The 23,105-nt window shown below is 24.9% G+C and overlaps 4 protein-coding genes across 4 annotated transcripts; all 4 read left to right on the top strand.

The window, feature by feature from the left end:
- Positions 1 to 9,130: 9,130 nt before the first annotated feature.
- Positions 9,131 to 12,496, top strand: LOC108745399 (putative odorant receptor 85d). The gene is made up of 5 exons (XM_018481537.1): positions 9,131 to 9,405; positions 10,778 to 11,113; positions 11,211 to 11,415; positions 11,855 to 12,010; positions 12,446 to 12,496. The coding sequence occupies exons 1-5, from the start codon at positions 9,131 to 9,133 to the stop codon at positions 12,494 to 12,496; spliced, it is 1,023 nt and encodes a 340-aa protein (XP_018337039.1).
- A 1,264-nt stretch (positions 12,497 to 13,760) lies between these two features.
- On the top strand, positions 13,761 to 15,819 carry LOC108745398 (odorant receptor 49b-like). The gene is made up of 5 exons (XM_018481536.1): positions 13,761 to 14,056; positions 14,497 to 14,832; positions 15,000 to 15,195; positions 15,454 to 15,609; positions 15,754 to 15,819. Exons 1-5 carry the CDS (start codon positions 13,761 to 13,763, stop codon positions 15,817 to 15,819), a joined length of 1,050 nt encoding a protein of 349 aa, XP_018337038.1.
- A 1,503-nt stretch (positions 15,820 to 17,322) lies between these two features.
- Positions 17,323 to 19,781, top strand: LOC108745397 (odorant receptor 4-like). Its single transcript, XM_018481535.1, has 5 exons — positions 17,323 to 17,567; positions 18,317 to 18,652; positions 18,961 to 19,165; positions 19,266 to 19,421; positions 19,734 to 19,781. The coding sequence occupies exons 1-5, from the start codon at positions 17,341 to 17,343 to the stop codon at positions 19,779 to 19,781; spliced, it is 972 nt and encodes a 323-aa protein (XP_018337037.1). The 5' UTR covers positions 17,323 to 17,340.
- A 1,364-nt stretch (positions 19,782 to 21,145) lies between these two features.
- On the top strand, positions 21,146 to 22,939 carry LOC108745396 (odorant receptor Or1-like). The gene is made up of 5 exons (XM_018481534.1): positions 21,146 to 21,357; positions 21,582 to 21,917; positions 22,122 to 22,326; positions 22,432 to 22,587; positions 22,883 to 22,939. Exons 1-5 carry the CDS (start codon positions 21,146 to 21,148, stop codon positions 22,937 to 22,939), a joined length of 966 nt encoding a protein of 321 aa, XP_018337036.1.
- Positions 22,940 to 23,105: the final 166 nt, after the last annotated feature.

The raw sequence follows: 23,105 nt of genomic DNA, 5'->3' as shown, positions 1-23,105 counted from the left end.
ATTATGCATGCACTGTGAAATTTATAATGTCACGTTACATCTACTCAGTAAAAAATTGTTCATGCATGAATATGTATAAATATGTATAAATATACATAAATATCCATAAGCATGCATAATCATATATGAAATATGTCCATATATGTTTATACATCTCTTTTTTTTTGTAAAATTACTTTTTAGTGTGATAGAAATAATAATAATAATATAAAAACATTAAATATAATTAAAAGAGTAATTTTTATATTTTTTGTTTTAGAAAAAATCAAGTTTAAAGAAATGTAAAAAAATTACTTATGTATAATTATATATAAAATTATGCATAATTGTGTAAGAGCAATTCTTTTTACATTTTTCCAAATTTATTCTTTTTTTGATACGAACAATATGAAAATTAACTTTTTAATTATTTTTAATGTTTTCACATTACTATTATTATTTCTATTACACTAAAAAGTAATTTTACAAAAGAAAAAGGGATGTATGAACACGTATGGACGAATTTCATGTATGGTTATACATGGTTATAAGTATTTATGTATGTTTGTACATATTTATACATATTCATGCATGAAAAATTGTTTACCGAGACACTGAGTTATTTCTAATTATTCTTATATATCGTTACTGCTCTTACTCAATATCTTGTTAATTTAACTATAACAATAAAGTAAAACTGTTCAACTCAGAAAAATTATTAAATTTAGCTCAAATTTTGTTTATTAATTGTAAATTCAAACATGTTAATGTAAACGTTTTATTATTAAGTAATTTAATTTCAAAAGTAGAATAAAAAATAGGTTCTTTCGATGATCGTTTTTTATATTAAATAATATATTTTGGAAGTTAAAATGAAAAAGAATAAAATATTCGTATTTTGAAATATAGGAAAATTTATATATGAAATATAGGAAATTAAACAAATATAAAAATTATATAAAATAATATTTAGAGTAAATGAAATTGTTATTTATGAGTATCATAACATGGAAAAGCGTTTGTTACAGTATAACAAACAAATATTGTTTTATTTTTCCTATCTTTATATATTCCTAAATATTCATTCAGGATTAAGTTTTATACAAGTTGGTGCAGAAATGCAATACTTATATACACATATACGTATAATAAGAACTGTTTCCTAAGAAATTCTTTTTATTGTTTTACACTTATTTGTATACATCTTACTAACGAAATGATAACGAAAATTTTAATGTAGAGCACATAATTTATTAATCTCTCTTTTCTGTAAAAGATATTTATTAATTATTATTATTTATCTCAATGCACTTACTTCAGCCTAATCTTTTACAACTTATCCATATGTAGTAACTGGATTTTATGCCAGTTAAAGTAGTACACATGGTGTAAGATCCAATTTTATCAATACATTTTATACATTTTATCAAGAAATATAAGAATTTTACCTTATAATTATTTTAAAATCGCGTGTAGAGTTTTGCATGACTTAAAATATTTAATTTTGAAATAATAAATTGTTCAAAAAATAATTCTAATAATATATAAAATACGATAGGAATATATTTATTGATGTGAAGGAAAATTATCCCTTTCGGATCTTACATCATTCATCTGAATTTCTCATGTCCGCATGTTTCGACATGAGATTCAGCAACGAATCGTTCGAATCGTTAAAAAGTACGTACATGGGCCTTGAATTTTATTGGATGATAATCGATTTAGTAATTTTTATTTATTTTTAAATCAAGTTTTTTTTTTATTACGTTATAAAATTTACATTAAGAAATTTAATCTAGTTTTGTAATATTCGAGACTCTTGAAATAAAAACGTTATTGACATGAAGATTTTTTAATTTAGGTTTATTTTTAGTCGAATATTTATATTTTTGATTTTGAATAAACGCGAATAGCAAAATAAAAAATAAATGCGAAATTTATTCTATTAATTAATATTATTATATTAATAGAATTATTATTATTATTATTATTAATGATAATTGTTTATATTAATATTTAGTCAATTTTATTAATATGATGGCCTCTTCGCGACGCGATCGTGTTTCGCGCATTATATAAAAGCGTAAAGTCTTACGCTTATTGCTGGCGATATTAGTCGGCTGCAGTCGACAGCAAAAAGGAATATTTTTCCTTGTTGTCGATTTCTGGCTTATGAAGCCAGAATATTGGCCAGAAGCAGCGAAAGGTGAGTTCAATTTGGCCAGAAGAAAGAAGAGAATCTCTACGAGCCCAATGAGCAGAATGTCTAAAATCTACGCATAAGACAACTTTAAGATATCTTTTAGTATTCTTTATGAAATATCTTAAAGATGTTTTTTTAAAGAATTCTTAAAGATATTTTAAAATTGTCTTATATGCGTCGATCTTAGCCATTCTGTTCATTGAGAAGTAGGTGTGTGACATCAATCTAAGTTTGTAAACTGAATATTTGGGAGGGTAATTTGCTCACTAATTGCGAGTTCTTATATTTTTTGAGAATTATTTAAAATACAAAAAAACCAACAAACAACAGGATTAATGTGAGAGACAGTTTGGTAGATTAAAAAAAATATACCAAATTTTTGCTTAATTATCCGCGCTGACTCTCATTAGCTGTGTTATTTGTTAATTTTTTTATGTATTTTAAAAATTGAAAGAGCCTATTTTAACTATATTATTGCGTATTGCTTATTTATTATTAGTATGACCGCGATTAAGTTATCCTACTAAGTTTATTAGTATGCGATAAGATATGATTAGACATTGGCAGCAGAGAAAGCAGCTTTCCAACTGTTATAAAATTCTTCTATGCGATTGGTTTGTACATTTAAATCCATAAGGAATCAAAAGCAAGAACCAATCGTATTGAAGAATTTTACAACAGTCGAAAAGCTACTTCTTTGAACGCAGCCATTAATGTATTACATTCGCGGTGTTATTAACGAAATAAGTGTAAATAGGAATATACGGATAGATAGGATACGCGAATAGCTACGAATAAATAAAAATACTGATAGATAGGACAAGTATGGATAGGTAGGGACTGAATAGGTAGGGACAATAACTATGGATAGGTAGGTATAAATACAATTATATTTTAAATTAAAAAATTAAATTATTATAATTAAGTTGACACTTAAATAAATTTTGCGGGTAATTAAATTTAATTTAAAAAATAAAAAAATGCGTATAATGAAACTAAAATATATTACATAATAACTCTAACATAGCAAACTATGTGACATGTAGGTAGGGATAAACATTATATATACATACTTTATAATTGGAAAGGGGGCATTAAAATTAGATAAATAATTTTTAATTAATTTTAAATTTTATTTAAATTTAATTATCAGAATCCCGTTTCAATTATTAAATATGAAAATAAACCAAATTAATTTTAAATTTCTTTGACTTTGACAGCTCCTCTGAAATTGAATTTCTTTGTAAAATTCTATACATGTAAAAATTATGTAACGCGTATATGTATTATAATTAATTTTATTGTAAATAGATGTATAATAGTATTACGTACGTGATATAAAATTTATGTAAACTATTTCTAGATAAATGCCATTATGTTTATTTTTGTAATTTGCACAATAATTACTAATAAATTATATACTTATTAGTATGTATATAATCAATATTGAATATCTATTCAATACAAATAGCATTTATCTTGTTGTAGTAAATCAAATTTATTATTGCTTTATTGATGTAAATTACACAAAATCGATGAAATATATGATAACCAAAATTGTTTATTAATTTAACAAGTTTAATAAATATTTAATTTTGAAACTTTTTTAATTTGAATTTTATCTTTAATATCAAAAAGTCATTAATAATTTAATTTTGAATGACTTCTAATTAAAAATTTGATGTTTAGAATAATCGACAATTTTTCGTATTTATTGTTAGTATACAAATTTTAATTTATTAAATAAGTCAGTAAAAATTGGAGCTTTGACTGATACTAATGATTAAATATTAACTTCTTGTTTGCATTTTGACATTTGTATTTTTAATATTACAGAATTACGTGTGTATATCTTAGTGATTAATTTATTATATCCAAAAACGCCTCATCGCTGTCCCTCGTGTCAGATGGATGCCAATGAATGCGTGATTTGAACTGATGGAAAGTATTTTCATCATGAAGAGTTATTCCTCGTCGCTTTTTGTAAAATCTATTTGCAAGGTCTAGTTTGCTATCCTGTAGAGATTCTTGTCCAGAGTAGGAATTAATCCCGGGTTTCTCGTCAATTTCTGAAAGTAATAATTTTATTAGTAAGTCGATAATAATTGCTATGTATTTTTAAATCAAGTTGCAAAATTAATTTAGTTGTATATTTTAGGATACAATTTTTGTTGCTTTCTTAATTTTACTAAATGTTCTTCCACTTGTAATAATGTTAGTAATAGTCTGTCTTAATGACTATAAGAATATAGTATTATATGATAATAATAATTATTTGTTTAAATCTAAATTATTAAGTAAATAATTTTAAGTTTTACACAAATAATTTGCTTATTTTTTGATGATTGTTTTAATAAAAATATGGTTATGAATGTGCATATTTAATTTTCTGACTGTTATTTCAAAAATCATTTTTAGGTATTGGACATTCTGCTGTTCTAGAATATTATTAATTATTAAAATTTATACATATGTATATATATATATTTTTTTTTTCTATGATAAAATACATGCAGATATTATTTAACAAATTTTGATTTTTGTCGACTTAGACAATTTTTATCAAAATGATTAATATTCTTTTAATAATGTTATCGAGAATACATGAATTTAGTTAAAAATGTGTGGCTACAAAAAATTCGAGATAAATTGAATGGGTACTCTCATATTAGCGGGATATTAATAATTAAAATTTTTGAAAAATACGAAATAATAAAGAATTGTTAAATTTTATATAATATAAGTTTTTTAATATAAAAATATAATTCTTTAAAATCCTGTTATTATCGGGTTCGACTTATCTCGGACAGTTGATACCTGAAAAACTTTTGTATCCATACATATAAAAAATTACAATAACGCATATATTTTACTAAATATATTCTTTTATAACCATTATTTCATAAGGAAATCATTCTATCCATTTATTTTTAATAAGAGATGATTTTTAATGATGTGTGCAGAATATATTTTCTTGTGAATTTTAATATTATATTAAAGATGCATTAAAACTGGTAATTGTAATTGACATGGTATCAAAATTATTACTATTGTAAGTAGTCTGGAAGTTCGGGATTCACACCCTTCTGAAACAAGACCACTGTTATTTGACGGATTGCTTAACTTGTTTTTGCAAATTTGTTTGTAGAAGAATTTTGTGAATTTGACGTAGAATACATTAAATTTGCTCTCCACTATGAAGATTGTCCTCCTTTGTATTGGATAGTAACAAGCATATCACAAAAGCGGAGGATATGATGAAATTATTGGGATAGTTATTTTGATCGCGATGAAAGTGCTGTCATATATATATATATATATATATATATATATATACACACGCTATATAAATGACTTTTTTTCGCGATATTAATAAGTTTTATATTCACAAGTTAATAAATAATATTAAATACGATCTAATTGTTAGTATTTCTTCCGCGTTTATCAATATTTCATTAGACATTGATTTAGAAAAATTTGTGCAAATTTTTCGTACGTATTTTTAACGTTTTCGTATAATCCCGCATTGCTAAAATTTGTTACTTATGCTCCTATAATATCATTTTTATTATATTTTGAACAGCGTTTATAATTGTTATATTATATTGCAAATAATAATTATTATTGTAGTATTGAATATAATGATTATGGATTACAATCAAAGATAATATTAAAAAAGTGATGCAATATGATTGCTAATGATTTTATTGTATACTAATCGTAATGTAATGAAATACAATAAAATAAGTAAACATAAAAATACAAAATATATTAAAAATATATCCACCTGTAAAACCTGTTAAATTTATTAGTGATTTTTTTTATGAGTGAGTATATTTACAAAGAAAAGAGGACCGCCGATAAAATCAGCAGGGATGGTGGAGGGCCTCAAGATCGTTTTTGCTAAATTAAACCTCAAATTAACGAAATATGATTGGAAATATTTGAAGTGTATTCAACGTCTCTACAGTTGGCAATTAGAGACTGTGGAATATATTTACATACTAGTAATTATGATAAAAACAGGCTAAAACTTTGCATAAAAAAGTACTTCGTAATTTCATTTTTATACAGACGCGTATTATATGACAAAATTCACTAACTTGTTTGATTTTTTCTTAATTCAGTTTCTTAAAATTAAACAACTTTTATTTTTATAGTAGGAGATGCGAAATTAAAATTTTTGTTTAATGTTAACCCATTAATAAATATTGTATTATTAAAAGATTTATTAAATAAAAATGTAAAGATTCTTATTGCAGAACCAGAATTCAAATTTTCTTTAATTATACGAATTTTGTGTTATGATATGCATACATTTTGTATATGAAATTTCTTATACATATAAGCAAAATGTGTAAACAAAAATGTTGTAAAAATATATAAGAAATTTATGTATTTTATATTTTATATTACAATAAAAAGATTTAATTCTATTTTTTTAATTGTATTTTATTATATTGTATTGTCTGATTACTTTGTATATTATAATTCTTTTTTTATATTCTATATTTTGGTATCAAATAAATACATTGCATGAAAATATTGAATTCGTATGTAATACTGTAATACATAAAAACAATCAAATCCAGCAAATCTCAAGCTATGCGTAACGTACATTTTAATTATAATTTACCATACAAGAACATAACTGTAATATAATACATATGTTATGTTAATTGTTATACAGTTATATTAATTGTTACATGTTCAGATATGTTATTCACCGATATTAAGTTCCCACTGAGGATGACCACATTAAAGGTCGAAACGTATGATTAATTTTTAATTTTTTAATTGACGATATATATATAGAAGAATTAATTTAGAGAGTAATAATGGGGCATTTTGCGATTATAGGAAATAGGCCTTCATGTTCTTTTTCAGATTTCTCTCTGTATATATTTATGAATTTAGAATTATCTGTCTTAAGTCTTCTCGATTTGTTGCATTTTCTCTTAGTATAGGTTTTGTATGAGAACATTATTAAATAATATTTGCACTTTTAAAAAATATTTTTAGCCTTATTTCTTTAAGGCTTCAATTATTCCAATTTTTAGTTACTATTTTTATATGCATTGTATAAAATTATATTCTGAACACGTCACGGACAAAACAAATATATGTAACATATAATGGGACAAAATTGAAGACTGTAGATATGTGTTACCCACCGGCCATATTCGTGACTACATATTTCATCGTACACGTTTGTCCACATAGAGGCGCCAGTAAACGGGTTCTATCTGTGACGCATACGTCCATGACTCTCAGGCTTCTCTCTGGATATATTCTATACTTTATACTTTTTACATTTTAAATCAATAATGGCATCACGAACGTTATTTACCCTTAATCGATCAACAAACTTGCATTTGTTACATTATCAACCTTTTTTAATATATATATTTTTTATAAATCGATAAAAATAATATGTAATGTTGACAATTGATAATCTGTAATTGAAATGAATGTGTTAACAATTTTATTTGGCGACAATTTAAATTGCAAATTTGGTATAGAATATAATATACAGAGATAATAAATTTATATGTTGTAAATATTACACAATATTTGATTAAATTTTAATTAACATTTTACAAATTTGGGATTGTTGTAAACTTATTAATAATTAAATCAAAAAAATGTATTCTATACTTCTCTATATATTTATAATATTTTTAAGTTATTATTTTATAGTTATTGAAATAATTTTTTGTACACGATATTATTATCTTATTAATTACTATTACTAAAAATAACAAATTTTATTTGATTTATTTTAATAGTTATAATACGTATATTCTATGCACTATACCTTAATAAATTTGCCAATTTTGTGTTTTGAAACTTCACTGACTTCAATACACACAATTTTAATTTTAAGTATACAATTTCCTTTAAAAAGCGACGTATATGTATAATTTAATATATATTCATTTATTGTGATTATAATATTACTATCATAAATACATTTTTCAACTTGCATTTTTTGTAAATAAAATGTATTGGAATAATTTTATTTAAATTCTTCAACTACATTCTTTTTTTGTTTCAACAAAAACAACCAATTTAATCAGACAAAGAATGTTAGAATAAAATGTTTGACTGTACTTTGTGGTAGAAATAAATTAAATATGATTTCAGCTATGTTTTCATCAAGATTTCATATAAGTAAACTATAATTGATAGTTTGCTAACATTGTATGACGAACTATAAGCCATAGTTCGACATAAAAGTGGCATGACATCATGTAGGTATAAGACATGCATTTTAAAATTGTTGCGTATGCGAAAATATGGTTCTGCGTGGGGACGCAAAATTGCAAGTTTTGTACCACACTAATGACATAGTCGTCGAATGCATAGACGGAAGTTGCAGATGAAAAATTAAGTTGTGAAGCTATAGACTCTTTTGTGATCGTCAATAAAATCTTCTTATTTTGTTTTGGCGCAAAGAATATATTTGTTGTATTATTGTAGTGCTCAATATACATAGCTATACATATATGTGTGTACTTTTTAAGTACCGATAATCCAAAGACACTGAATTAAAATTTATCTTTAATTTATAGTTAATTTCTTTGTAACAAAAATCTAATTAATATAATTATTCCATAATTATTTAATATACATATGTATATAATTTGTTAACTATTATGTTTTTGAAGAAATAAGAATTATGTATTTGTAAATTATAATGAACATTATAGAAACATAATATTTTTTCTATAATATTGAAAGTAATCAGAAAAAAAATAAAGAAGTTATATGATTTAAATAATACAAGAACGTTCTATATTAATTGTATAATAAAATTGTTTTATTGTATTTTTATCGAATATTACAAATAAAAAAGAAATGAACGTTTTGACGTTTACATTTAAAATTCTTACCATTTGCGGATGTTGGCCACCGTATTCATGCACGACACGATACAAACGTATAATGTATGATGTATATACGATCCTCATAGTTTTGTTAATAAATACATTTACATTATCGCAATTGATGGATTTAATTCTGACTGTGGACAATGCCGATGATTTCTCCGAGAATTTCTATGTGATACTTGCTATGTTCGTATCATGCTGTAAGATGTTCAGTTTATTGAGAAATCGTAACAACATTGCGATGCTGATTGATATTCTGATGAAAAAACCATGTAGGCCTACTGAACATGATGAAATAGAAATTCGACAGAAATTTGACAAGATTGTCCAGTAAGTATCTTAAAATAATTAATAATTAATTATTGTTTAATATAACATGTTACAAAAATATTATATGTTGTAAAGAATTAAATCTTTCCATTATATTACAAATATTATAAAAAGAAAATAACAATGACATAAAATATTGTATAGTATATGTTATATATTCAGACATTAAGTAAGATATGTACTATAGAGGAAAGTCGCCAATACTGACATCACAGGTCTTCTAAAGTGACACTTCCTTATTTCTCAGAAATTAAATGGTTGGATATAACAGGGCAATAGGAGTCAAGTACGGTAATGTGCAAACCAATATGATTAACAAAACAATTTTAATAATAATAAAATTAATCTGCTTACATTTTTCGGCTCACTTTTGAGTCATCTTCAGAGACAATATAATATTGTAATTATAAAAAATTTTTCGTATTATTAAGGTGTCTTTAGGATTTAATTTATGTTCTCCGAAATTAACTATTGCATTTTATTATTAATACTAATAAAATCATGATCTGTTTAGCTAATTAAGGAAGTACAAACTCATAATTCGTGTATTTGTGGCTTATTTCTATATCAAATCAGCTAAAAACGAATTTTACAAATGCGAAATTTTACAAATAAATTCTTACGATTTTCTTTTGCAAATTGCGTAATTTATATAATAATGACTATATTATTGATAATATTCGTCATTTTAAATGCTTGTAATTTCCTAAATCAGTTTTATTTATATTATTTTTTCTTTTAGTTTTTTCATTATACGATTTTAAATTTAAAATTGGGATGCAGCATAAACCGCTACATCTGTCTGTAAAATAGATTATGAGCTAACTTAATCTTTATAATGTTGTTATATAGTTGCCTTATATTTTCTTGTAGAACAGCATAAAGTAAATATGCATATAATTCAATAAAAATGTTTTATAACGAAGTGAAAAGATTCTGGAATATCTTATATACGTTCATTTGTAGATCTTTTATACAGATAATTTCGGTAAAAGAAAAAGAATAGGAATATGTGGCATTACTGCCCACTGTGTCAGTTTTGGAGTCCATTTTGTAAGACGCTCATTTTTCGCTTATCTTACGAAAAAATTAATTATTGCAAAATTACAACAGTATTATAAAAACTGTTTTCATTATCTGATGGAAGACACTTTTTAGTTTGTACTTATGTTTTTAAAGTTTTATTTCTACTTTTTGCTTAAGAAATATTGTTTAAAAACAAAGTGATGTGTCGGTATCGATGACTTTCCTCTATTTTTATAAATTGATTTATTTAAAGATTAACTTTACATGACGTTAAATTAAAATGTTATGATTTAATAATAAATTAACATTAATGAAAGAAGAAACAAAGAAAATATATATTTTACAGAACAAACACGCTTTGCTACGCGACTTTAGTGGAACTAACATGTGCGTTTGCATTAGGAACATCTGTGTTTAAAGACTACAGAAGACACAACCTAGCTTTTCGAGCATGGTTACCATTTAACTATTCTTCGCCAATGTTATTTCGGATCGCTTACTTTCATCAATCGATAAGTTTGACCGCTGGATCGATGCTTCACCTCGCTTGCGACAGTCTAATTTGCGGATTATTGATGCACATTTGCTCCCAGTTGGAAATATTGGAATGTCGTTTGAAAAAAACTATTAATAAGCCACATATTTTTCGGGAATGTGTCATACAGCATACATGCATTTTTGAGTTAGTTCTTTTTTTATCATTATTGTTATAGATAATAATTTCTCAAAATTTAAATAATTATAAAAAATGTTTGAAATTTACGTCCGGTTGATTCTAGATTTGCATTAATAGCAAATGAAAAATTTAGATTAACAATCACCGTCCAATTCTTAGTGAGTATGTTAGTAGTATGCTTCAATCTGCATCAATTGACGCAGACGAGTATGTTAAGTGCAAAATATGTTCAAATAGTATTATATATGTTTTGCATGCTGACACAAATCTCTTTTTATTGCTGGTATGGAAACGAAATTAAGTTGAAGGTGTGCACGAATATATTTTTTACATATGATTTTTTATTTTTTTTTCATATTGTATGTTTATTTATTTGCATATATACTTTAATATCTAATATGTCAGTAACACGTAATAGATATAATGTTAAATTATTGTATTAAAAAAATTAATTTATATTTCATACACATAAAATAAGATATATGAGAAAGAGAGAGACAAAGAAACAGAGAGAGAGAGAGAGAGAGAGAGAGAGAGAGAGAGAGAGGGGGGGGGGAGGGAGAGTGGGAGGGAGAAAATATAAATACTTACATTTTGAATTAGGTTACACATTTTCTTTCGTTTTATCATATTTTCCATATATCAATCTATAAGAAAAATATAAGATTTGATCTCTTTGTTTTACTTTATAATTAAAAATTTTAGAACTTAATAAACAAAATTTTTTGTACGTATTTTTAAATATAGAGTCGGCAACTGGTCAGCAACATATTCGAAATGGAATGGTTTGTGTTGGATTATCGTGTGCAAAAAGATTTGTCAATAATTATGATGCGTAGTATCGTACCTATTGAATTCACCAGTGCTTATGTTATCTCTATGAATCTTCAATCATTTGTTAGTGTTAGTATAAATCTTTATTCTTAATCTAAAATTAGTAATTAACTATAAATTAATAACTAAAAGAGAATGAATTTCGAGCGATTTGGATGGAATTATTGAGATCAACTTTTTCTAAATTCGATTTTATTCATTAAATCAGAAAATCAGTTTAAAATGTTTTTTTCTTATTCAAAAAAATGTTTTAAGTAAAATTTATATGATTTAAAATAGTACAAATAATAGTAATTAATTAAAAAAAAAATCATTTTTTTTAAATTATGTAAAAGTTATTGACATTTTAAAAATAAAATTATATGTTTTTTTTTTACATAACATGATTTTTTCTAGTTTCTGCATATTAAAGAAATTTTCTACGATGTACATTTTATTAGAAAAAAAATTATTAATTTGTATAGAAGTGCGTGATATGTAAATAATTATGTTTATTGTGTGCAGTTGCTCAAGACGTCGTATTCTGCTTTCAATATACTTCAACAAATAAAGTAATAAAAAAAGTAGAAGAAAATCAATACTTATATTTTGTATTTTTATCAATTTTAATTTCTGTATAAAACAAATGTGTATAAAAATAAAACTTAAATTAGATTATTGTAATCAATATCTTTATGTATTAAATAAGATTGTACTAAATAAGATCACTACATAAAGAGATATCTCAAAAGCTGTGCAATGTTTTCTCCTATTGACACTATTAAGTAGGTAATATCTTCTTAATGCATATTTTTTCAAAATTTATCTTTTTCATTAACAATATGATTACTCTGATATTATTATAATATGAAAAATTGTATTGAGCAATTTTTATGGTCTACTGGGAAAAAAGTTAACATTTAAAGCAAGTTATCATTTAATTATTCAACGATAGTACACTTTACTTCCATCAATTAATATGCTCGCTTATTGGAGCTATGCTACATAAAAAATTGATTTAACGTTATTAATGAATTGTATATTCTTTCTATAGTATTTTTACTTACGATACATGTCCATATACAATATATAAAATATTTTTACATATTATTTTATATTGATGTGCATGTGTCTATACAAGATTGTGTTTTACTGCAGTGTGATAGAATATTAAAGTATTTGACTAGATGGAATATAACTGGATGTACGATATATGAACATTGCATTATTCATTGCATAATTTTCAATTTCTGTTTTTTATTCTTTGATTAGAACTTATAGTTCTTATACATATTTTAACAAAACATTTTTCGTATAAAATATCATTATATCATGACTTCATATACAATATCACATCTTTATTTAATGATTGCACTGTCTTTGCATGAAAATATTATTACGCAAAGGGCATAATTACAGTCTAAATAATAAAAATTCTTGTATGAGGGAGGAAGTTGAACATATATGGTATTATTATCGGAAAACTGCGAGAGCCTTTTTGCAAGAGACTATAGACATTTGGTGAGTCAGTCTCTCAAGATTTCATTGTGAATTGCAATATCACTATAATATTAACTTTGACTTTGTCACTACAGTATAGCCATTCTTAACGAAATTAATTGACAATTAGTGTTTAGTAACATGTAATTTATTTGCTAAATTAATTTATAATAAATAATTACATAACAGAGAATGTAAAATTTTTAATACATTACTTCATTGTTGTAAAAAAACAACTTTTTAAAGCAAAAAGATAGACAAAATTAAAGTTAAAATGAGCTTATTAAAATTTACATTTAAAATTTTATCGAGTTGCGGTTGTTGGATACCGAATTCTTGGATGTCTCCACATCGACGATTAATATATCATGTGTATACTATTTTTATACTTTTACTGATAAATACATTTACATTGTCGCAATTCTTGGATATAATTCTGATCGTTGACAATTCGGAAGATTTCATGGATAACTTTTACATGCTGCTTGCCATGATCGTTTCTTGTTTTAAAATGTTTAGCCTGTTAATAAATCGTAATAACATCGCCATGCTTACAAACATTCTTATCAATAAACCGTGCAAAGCATGCAATACAGTCGAAATAAAAATACAACATAAATACGATAAGCTAATTGAGTAAGTACATTGCAAGATAATCATTTTGTATTTATATTTCACATTTAATTATATATTAAAGAATTAAACAATTTATATTTTTTTAAGAGATCGATATAAAATTTGATTAAAATGTATAATATCTTATTAATTAATTTTTTTTATTAAAGAATAATATTTTTCAGTATTATTTTTTGTATTTTCTTAGAAATTTTGTAATTTGGTAACTTTCTTATAATAATACATTCTTTTTTTAACAAACAGTTGATATATAATACACATTTTTATCAAAATTATTGTTTAAAGAATTAAAGTTGTATATCACTAACTTTCCAATTTAAAAAAAATTAATAGATTAATTTAACTAAAAGTTATCTTGATAAAACATATGAAAGAGAGATTATCATTAAAGAAAGATTATCATTGAATATTAAAATGAAATGCATGCAGCTGTTTTACAGGACAAATACTCTGTATTATATGATCCTAGTTGAATTAACGTGTGCATCTACGGCTGTAGCATCTTTGCTCACGGATTACAGAAAAGAAAAGTTAACGTTCAGAGCGTGGCTGCCATTTGATTACTCCTCGACAATGCTTTTTCATTTTACGTATTTTCATCAATTAATAAGTTTGACAGTTGGGTCTGTCTTACATGTTGCTTGCGATGGTCTTATTTGCGGATTATTGTTGCATATATGCTGTCAACTAGAAATATTAAGTTGTCGTTTGAAAAATATTGTACATAATCCAAAAGTACTTCGCGATTGTGTTACTCAGCACAATCTTTTATTTAAGTTCGTTTTATTATAGTTTTTCTTTAAATATTTTTTTAATATACATAAACAAGTTGAATAAAAATGTCTTTATACATGCAAATCAAAGATTTTTATGCATTGTAACTTTTAATTTTTATATTTTTTATATTTTCCATCAATGATAAAATATGTTTAATTGATTTCAGATTTGCGTTTCTATTAAACAAAAAATTTAGGTTTACTATCACTTTTCAGTTCATAGTAAGTACATTAGTGGTGTGCTTTACTTTATATCAGCTAACCAAGACAAGCGGAAAATTCGTTGAATTAGGAATGTACATGTCGTGCATGCTGACACAAATCTTTTTGTATTGCTGGTATGCAAATGAAGTAAAATTGAAGGTAATATACAATTTTTTTGGAAATGGATATCTCCTTAATGTTTCTAATTTTTAGTTTTTATGCATTAATTTTTTATTTTTTATATTATCTAGATACAATATATATTGACAAATATATATATATAATATACACATTTTATTTATAGTAAAGTACAAAATGCTTTTTAAAATGCACAGAAATTCATATGCAATTTGCGTATTAATTAAATCTTTTTTTGTTATAAATAAGACCTTAATAAATAATTATTTTCATAAATAGAGTCTACAATTAGTTAATGATCTATTTGAAATAGAATGGCTTACATTAGGGCAAGAGACAAAAAAGGATTTATTAACAATTGCATTACGTAGTAGAATGCCAATCGAATTCAATAGCGCTTATATTATATCTATGAATCTGGATTCGTTTGTGGGTGTTAGTATAAATAATTAATTTTTATATTACGATAATTATTTTATGATATTTAAAAAATGTCCACTTACTTTTAAAGTATAAATATTAAACTATTAAATAAATTTTGAACTTATTGAAATCAAAAGATGATTTTGTACATTGCAGTTGCTTAAGACATCGTATTCGACCTACAACATACTTCAGCAAACACAAAATGATAAAGCTAACTAGGAAAATTGTTATATATATTTGTTGTTACATATACATCACACAGATTTTTCATGAAAATAAAATAGGAATTAAAATAAATAAATATTTCATTAAATATAATTGATTATTATATATAATTAATTTTCATATAGTTAATCTTGATATATTAATGTTATCAGAGAAAAAAACACACAATTTCCATAGCACATTGTTTGTATTAGATATACAGAATGTTTCAGATCCATAATCATTTTCCTTCATTTTAAAAGGGTGTACAAGTGATCTGTGTATTTTTTATTAAATATTCTGCAACATTTTTTTACTTACGTTTTGCATTCGTATTTGTATTATCTAATTAGTATTTTGCGGCTCCTTTATTTAAGAAATGACATAGCTCAAGAAATGATTTTTAGATTGTTATCATAAATGAGTTCAAGTATAACACTATTTTGTTGATCATCAAAAACTAATATAACTGTATAAAGAATCAATTCAAATAGAGTTATATCTTAAAGGTAGTTTTTTAAGAGTTGTGATATTACGAAAATGACATTTGATTAAAATATATTCTTTCTCTCTCTCTATATCGATATGATTGATTAATCAATAAATTTTTGTTACAAATAATTTTTTGTTTTCTAAAAAATTAAAATTTTTAAACCTTTGAAGTAACTTTTGAAATGTATATATATGCAGAGTGCGGCTTCTTACAATGTTTGTAAGTTATAGAATGTTCAAATAGATTGTCGTCATAAAAATCAATATAAAGATGTAAAATTGATTACCAGTTACGATTTAATAAATTATTTCTCGATTTTTTTTTGTTTTGTAGCTCTGCTTTCTAATACTTTATTTCATTAAATGCTATTATGTCAAGATATAATATTGAGTGATCTTATATCCTATCACCAGAAAAAAAACTACACAGGGCAGAATGGGTGGGATGCATGAAAATATTATTATCTGAAAGGCATAGCAGTAATCTGAATAATGAAAATTGTCGTACAACACATATGAAAGGGGGAGTTAGGCAAAGCACGTTGTTATTAGGAAGACCGTAAGGCTATAGACGTAAGGCTATGGTCATCAGTTTTTCTCAAGATCTCACTATGTATCATATGTTCTAAGAAAATATTTTTATTATAATATCATCTGTCAATAGTGAAAATTGTTGAATTGAAATCTAGCAATATTAATTTATTGTTGTATACGAATATCGAGCACATTTTTAAGTAATTATTATATATATATTGCAAGATATATATTTGGGATTTTACGTTTCAATATTTAAAATAAGGAAATTAAAAAGAGAATATTATACAAACTTTAAAAAATGATTTACGAGCATACGCTTTATTTGGAGAACAGACAATGATATTTGCAACAGAAATAAATTAGAAATTAAAGATGCAAGTATTAAATTTTACGTTTAGAATATTAATGATTTGCGGATGCTGGATACCAAATTCTTGCACGACACCATGTAAACGGTTAGTTTATCATTTCTACACTATTGTCGTATTGCTACTTATACATACATTTATGCTATCGCAATTGATGGATTTAATTTTAATCGTGGACAATCCCGACGATTTTACTGACAATTTTTACATGCTACTCGCAATGATTGTTTCTTGTTGTAAGATGTTCACTCTGTTGGTGAATCGCAGTAACATTGCGATACTAATCGACATTCTTGTAAGGAAACCTTGTAAACCGATTCAGTCCGACGAAATCAAAATTCAGCAGAAGTTCGATAAACATGTACAGTGAGTACTATTATACAACAATTTTCTTGGACGTATAAAAATCTTTTTTTTTTAGTAAACTATAATTAAAAGTATGCATATTACGTTTAATCCTTAACGATTTTTCGATATGTTATACTCAACTTTTTTCCAATCTTTTTTTATTTTCCATTGCTTATAATTTTTTTATTAGAAAAAATATGTATATTTGGTACTCTTATATTTCTTAATATTTAGCGTTTAAATTAAACAAATTTTTTTTCTATTATACAATATATTTTATGAGAATTATACATATGAGTATTCGAATTGAGCTATGTATGTACACTTATGTATTTCTGGTTAAAAATTTATTTCACGGATTTCTCTGATTGAGTTACAGTTAAAATTTAGTTAATTCTTAAAAATGTTATAAATCAAATAAAAAAATTTAATTAATTTTCAATTAATTTGTAGCATTTAAATTTTTAGAATATTTAAATATTTAAATATATGTAAATAATTTATATTTGTACTGATGATATCATAATTGGGATTCTAATGATTACAATAATTTTTGGTAAATGATTAAATTAATAATTTTTTCTAATACATCTCTATACATACATTAATTAATATAAATTATTTATTAAAACTGATGATGTATATTATGCTAACGTTTTGATGTTATTAATATATGATTAGGAAGAAATATTACAAGTTGCATAGTTAAAATTTAAGTAAAAATCCTAAATAAAACGGAAAAATCTGTATAAGTAGACATCTTGCAGGACAAATACGCTTTTCTATGCAGTTTGGGTTGAAACAACATGTCTCTGCATAGCTGTAACATCATTGCTAACAGAATTCAGAAAAGGAAGATTGACATTCAGAGCATGGTTGCCGTTCGACTATTCCTCGTCGTCACTGTTTCATATTGTATACGCGCATCAATTGATAAGTTTGACGGCTGGATCTATTCTCCATGTGGCTTGCGACGGTCTAATATGTGGATTATTGGTGCACGTTTGCTGTCAGATAGAAATAATTGAATGCCGTTTGCAAAAAGTCGCACATGATCAAGACATTCTTCGCAAATCCGTCCTGCAGCATAATCATGTATTCAAGTTGGTTTTATGCAACTAATATATAAATATTTTAAATCTATCCTGATATATTACATTGTATTGCTATTTATATTACTTAAAAAGAAGGAATGAAGTGTTTTTATACTTTTGATAATATTAAATATACATATTTTGTATGTATTTAGACTTTAACTATTAATTTATTTAGTGTATCTTTATTTTTCTTCCAACACACACTATTTGTATTATTTTATAATAATTCTTATTAGTCTTTAAAAAAATTTTATATTATTGTATATTTATTGTAATTAATTAAAGAAGGTTATAGTATTTAATTTGAATTTTAGATTTGCTCGTCTGATGAATGAAAAATTTAGATTGACTATTGTTATACAATTTGTTGTGAGTACATTAGTAGTATGTGTCATTCTTTATCAATTTACCAAATCAACAGCGTCAAGAGCACAATACATGCAATTAATGATGTATATGGGCTGCATGCTATCACAAATCTTTTTTTATTGCTGGTATGGTAATGAAGTTATGTTAAAGGTATATATGTGTGAAACATGTATCTATTACTTGAATATTTATAATAGTACTATATTTTGCGTAAACAAAATGAATGATGGGCTTTAATTGTTAAGTATAGAGTCGTCAATTGGTTGATAGCATATTTGAAATGGAGTGGTTTGAATTAAACAAACAATCTAAACAATCTTTATTAATGATTATGAGACGAAGTTCAAGACCAATCGAGCTTACCAGTGCTTATGTTATCTCGATGAATCTTGATTCATTTGTGGGTGTTGGTATTAAAATTTATTTTTACCTGTAACTAATAGCTTAATTATAAGTAAAATATTTAATGTTAGATCTATCTCTATTAAAATTTTTTAAACAATTATTATTCTTATTAAAAGCACACAATTTCAATGTACTAAATATATTTTTCCTGTTTATTTATGTAAAAAATAATTATGTATAAAGTACAAATTTAAAAATAATAAATTAAGAGAATTTTTCTAAATTAAGAGAATAATTTTAATATAATTAATATTGTTGGCTGTATATGTATTTAATTTTTTTTAAATATCATAATTAATAATCTTAATTGCAGTTACTCAAGACATCATATTCAGCTTACAATGTACTGAAACAAATGTAAAAGCGACAAAAACAAAGTAGAAGAAGAATTTTACTTTATTTCGTTATCTTTTAATACAAATCATTATTAAAGATTATAATAATATGGATTTGCGTTACTAATATGTATGCGGAGAAACATTAAACAGTTATATCTGACTTTATTCGACAATGATAACATAATTTTTATAATGTTATCTATTATGGCATTTGAGTAGAGAGATATTTAAGGAGAGAAACTTACAATTAGAATTTACGTTAATTATGGAATCTTAGAATGTTTACTATTGCTGATTATATGATATTGTTTTTACTTGTGCACTAATCGAAATATATTCTTATGGATTTGAGTAATATTTTACTATATATATATACACACACTTCACAGACTATACATAAACTATCAAAAATTAGAAAGCAGCGGAAATCAATACAAGGAAGAAAAATTTATCATTCACATCACGATATGGCAAATTTACACCTTCATGAATTAAATAGTTTTTGGTTGAAGTATACGAGAGTTATTGACGTTAATATTTTATGAAGAGTAAGTACGGAGAGCTGGACTCGACATCGAGGGTTATTATTTTTTATTCCTCTGTTGTTTTCTAACATGCAATATCATAAAACATAATTCACGTGAAGTATTATTATGTCATAATATGTTAATATTATCAAGTCTGTATTTAGCCGAGTATATGAAAATAGTATTATGTGAAGAACACAATTGCAATCTGAATAATAAAAGTTGTCAAAAGGAATAGTTAGGTAAGCTGTATTATTGCACGAAGATTGTGAAGCTATAGACAACATTTAATGACCGTCAGTTTACTGTAAGATTTTATTGCGTGTCACATTATATTGTAAGATAATTTTTCTCGTAATATGAATTTTCTTATAATATTATTTATTATCAAATAGTATAAGAAAATTGTCCTTCATGATGTAATTTAATTATCAATTTACGCATATTATTATACGTATGTATAGATTTGTAATCAATTGATTGATAATGTCATGTTATGAAATGCTTGAAATTTCTGATTAATTGAATTAAAGAATTATTCAATATCTAAATTTTTCAAAATTTTAACAGTGTGACATTGAGAGATATGTATTTTATAATATATATATGTGTGTGTGTACAAAAATATAAAGTAAATAATTTATTGTAATTATTTTCATGAAGGAAAGATTAATAAATAACATTAAAGAAGATAACAGAAGATATTAAAGATGTTTATACTGGCCTTTACGTTCAAAATATTGACGATTTGCGGTTGTGGACGACTGGATTCTTGGTCGACTCCATACAAACGGTTAGTTTATCATGTGTATACTATTTTCGTAATGTTATTAATACACACATTTATGCTATCGCAATTGATGGATCTTATTATAATCGTGGATAATTCCAATGATTTCACCGATAACTTCTACGTGCTACTCGCTATGATCGTTTCTTGCTGTAAGATGCTCGCTCTGTTGATGAATCGCTGCAATATTGAGATGTTAATCAAAACTCTTATGAGAAAACCGTTTCGACCGGTTGAACCCGACGAGATGAAGATTCAACAGAAATTTGAAAAACTCATACAGTAAGCATCGCGAGCTAGCATCACCTATTAATGCTCTTTTAATATATAATTAAGATATAATTAAAATAAATTAGTTGAATGCTGTTATACAACAATTAAGATTGTTTTTATTTAAATGAACAAATAAATCATACGTAATGTAAATCTTTAACTTAAAGAAAATAATGTAACTAAAAATATTGAATAAAAAATGAAACGCGAAAACGTCTATAGTCGTTTTACAGGTCAAATACGCTTTACTATACTATCCTGGTCGAGACAACGTGTCTGTCTGTTGCCGTGACATCATTATTAACTGAATTCAAGAAAGGAAATTTAACGTTCCGAGCGTGGCTGCCATTCGATTATTCCTCGTCGCAACTTTTTCCATTTGTATACGCTCATCAATTGATAAGTTTTACAATGGGATCTGTACATCATGTAGCTTGCGATAGTCTTATATGCGGATTCCTAGTGCACATTTGCTGTCAGATAGAGATATTGGAACATCGTCTGAGGAAAAGCGCACGTGATCCTAATATTCTTCGCGAGTGTGTTCTTCAACATAACAACATATTCAAGTTTGTTTTCAATTATGCTGAAAATAGATGTATTTTTGTTATTAAGGTGTACGATGTATAGCACAGACTTTTTACTACGTTTCCAATTTATTTTTTTGTAAAATCATTCCCTTCTCGATTATACTCGTACCTTGATTTCTGGAAAAAACCCTGTATATATTTTATTAATTTCAAAGTTGCAATATTACTTTTTATTAATTTTAGGTTTGCTCGTATAGTAAACGAAAAATTCAGGATAACTATATTTGTCCAGTTTGTTGTAAGTACATTGGTGATGTGTTTTAATCTGTACCAATTTACCAAGTCAACAGCGTTAAGAACAAAATATATGCAGTTAATAATGTATACGTGCTCTATGCTGTCACAAATCTTTTTTTATTGTTGGTACGGAAACGAAGTGAAATTGAGAGTATGTGAATTTTTAAAATAAGTATTTTTTTATTTCAATATTTATAATATATAGATAAAATAAATATATGTGTCTTTTCTCTTTCTCTTGATTGTTAAAATATAGAGTCGACAATTGATAAATAATATTTTCGAGATGGAATGGTTCAAATTTAATGGAACTGCTCAGAAAACTTTACTAATGGCCATGAGACGTGCTGTAGTACCAATTGAATTTACTAGTGCCTGTGTTATTTCTATGAATCTGGATTCGTTTGTGGGTGTTAGTATTGTAATGTGCCATTATATATAATTAAATTAGAGATTGTTAAATTAAATAACGTTTTAATATTAAAAGTGCTTTCTTTTTTTTAATAAAAAACAATGTCAAATTAAAATAAATATTTGCTTATATTAATAATAATTAAAATATTTAGAGAGTATATTTAACAAAAAATTTATTATAATTAATCATATATTAATTATAAATGTAAGATAAGAACCAATTAAATAAAATTCACACATATTCAAATGTAATAACTTATCTAAAATATCGTTAGTAATAATTTCTGTTGTAGTTGCTCAAGACATCATATTCGGCTTATAATATACTTAAGCAAACACAAGGTTCATAATGTTGGATATATGTAGCAAAAATATCGGTGACATCAACGCAATGTGAATCTATGTTACAAATATGTGAATATGAATATCATGTATTTACATCTATAAAATTTTATTATCATATAATACTGATAATTATTTCTCGTATTATATTGATATCATAAACAGAAAAAAAAA

This window comes from Trachymyrmex septentrionalis, unplaced genomic scaffold, assembly GCF_001594115.1.
Source record: "Trachymyrmex septentrionalis isolate Tsep2-gDNA-1 unplaced genomic scaffold, Tsep1.0 scaffold14, whole genome shotgun sequence".
In the NCBI taxonomy this organism is placed as follows: Eukaryota; Metazoa; Arthropoda; class Insecta; order Hymenoptera; family Formicidae; genus Trachymyrmex; species Trachymyrmex septentrionalis.
This window is presented reverse-complemented; position numbering and strand designations above follow the sequence as displayed.

Excerpts from the sequence above, each read along its gene's own strand:
- LOC108745397 (XM_018481535.1), top strand. The coding sequence starts at position 17,341 with ATGCTATCGCAATTGATGGATTTAATTTTAATCGTGGACAATCCCGAC. Across the intron at positions 18,653-18,960 it reads CAGCATAATCATGTATTCAA|ATTTGCTCGTCTGATGAATG; the intron begins GTTGGTTTTATG and ends TTTGAATTTTAG. Across the intron at positions 19,166-19,265 it reads GTAATGAAGTTATGTTAAAG|AGTCGTCAATTGGTTGATAG; the intron begins GTATATATGTGT and ends TGTTAAGTATAG.
- LOC108745399 (XM_018481537.1), top strand. The coding sequence starts at position 9,131 with ATGTATGATGTATATACGATCCTCATAGTTTTGTTAATAAATACATTT. Across the intron at positions 11,416-11,854 it reads GAAACGAAATTAAGTTGAAG|AGTCGGCAACTGGTCAGCAA; the intron begins GTGTGCACGAAT and ends TTTTAAATATAG. Across the intron at positions 12,011-12,445 it reads ATCTTCAATCATTTGTTAGT|TTGCTCAAGACGTCGTATTC; the intron begins GTTAGTATAAAT and ends TATTGTGTGCAG.
- LOC108745398 (XM_018481536.1), top strand. The coding sequence starts at position 13,761 with ATGTCTCCACATCGACGATTAATATATCATGTGTATACTATTTTTATA. Across the intron at positions 15,196-15,453 it reads CAAATGAAGTAAAATTGAAG|AGTCTACAATTAGTTAATGA; the intron begins GTAATATACAAT and ends TTTCATAAATAG. Across the intron at positions 15,610-15,753 it reads ATCTGGATTCGTTTGTGGGT|TTGCTTAAGACATCGTATTC; the intron begins GTTAGTATAAAT and ends TGTACATTGCAG.
- LOC108745396 (XM_018481534.1), top strand. The coding sequence starts at position 21,146 with ATGGATCTTATTATAATCGTGGATAATTCCAATGATTTCACCGATAAC. Across the intron at positions 22,327-22,431 it reads GAAACGAAGTGAAATTGAGA|AGTCGACAATTGATAAATAA; the intron begins GTATGTGAATTT and ends GTTAAAATATAG. Across the intron at positions 22,588-22,882 it reads ATCTGGATTCGTTTGTGGGT|TTGCTCAAGACATCATATTC; the intron begins GTTAGTATTGTA and ends TTTCTGTTGTAG.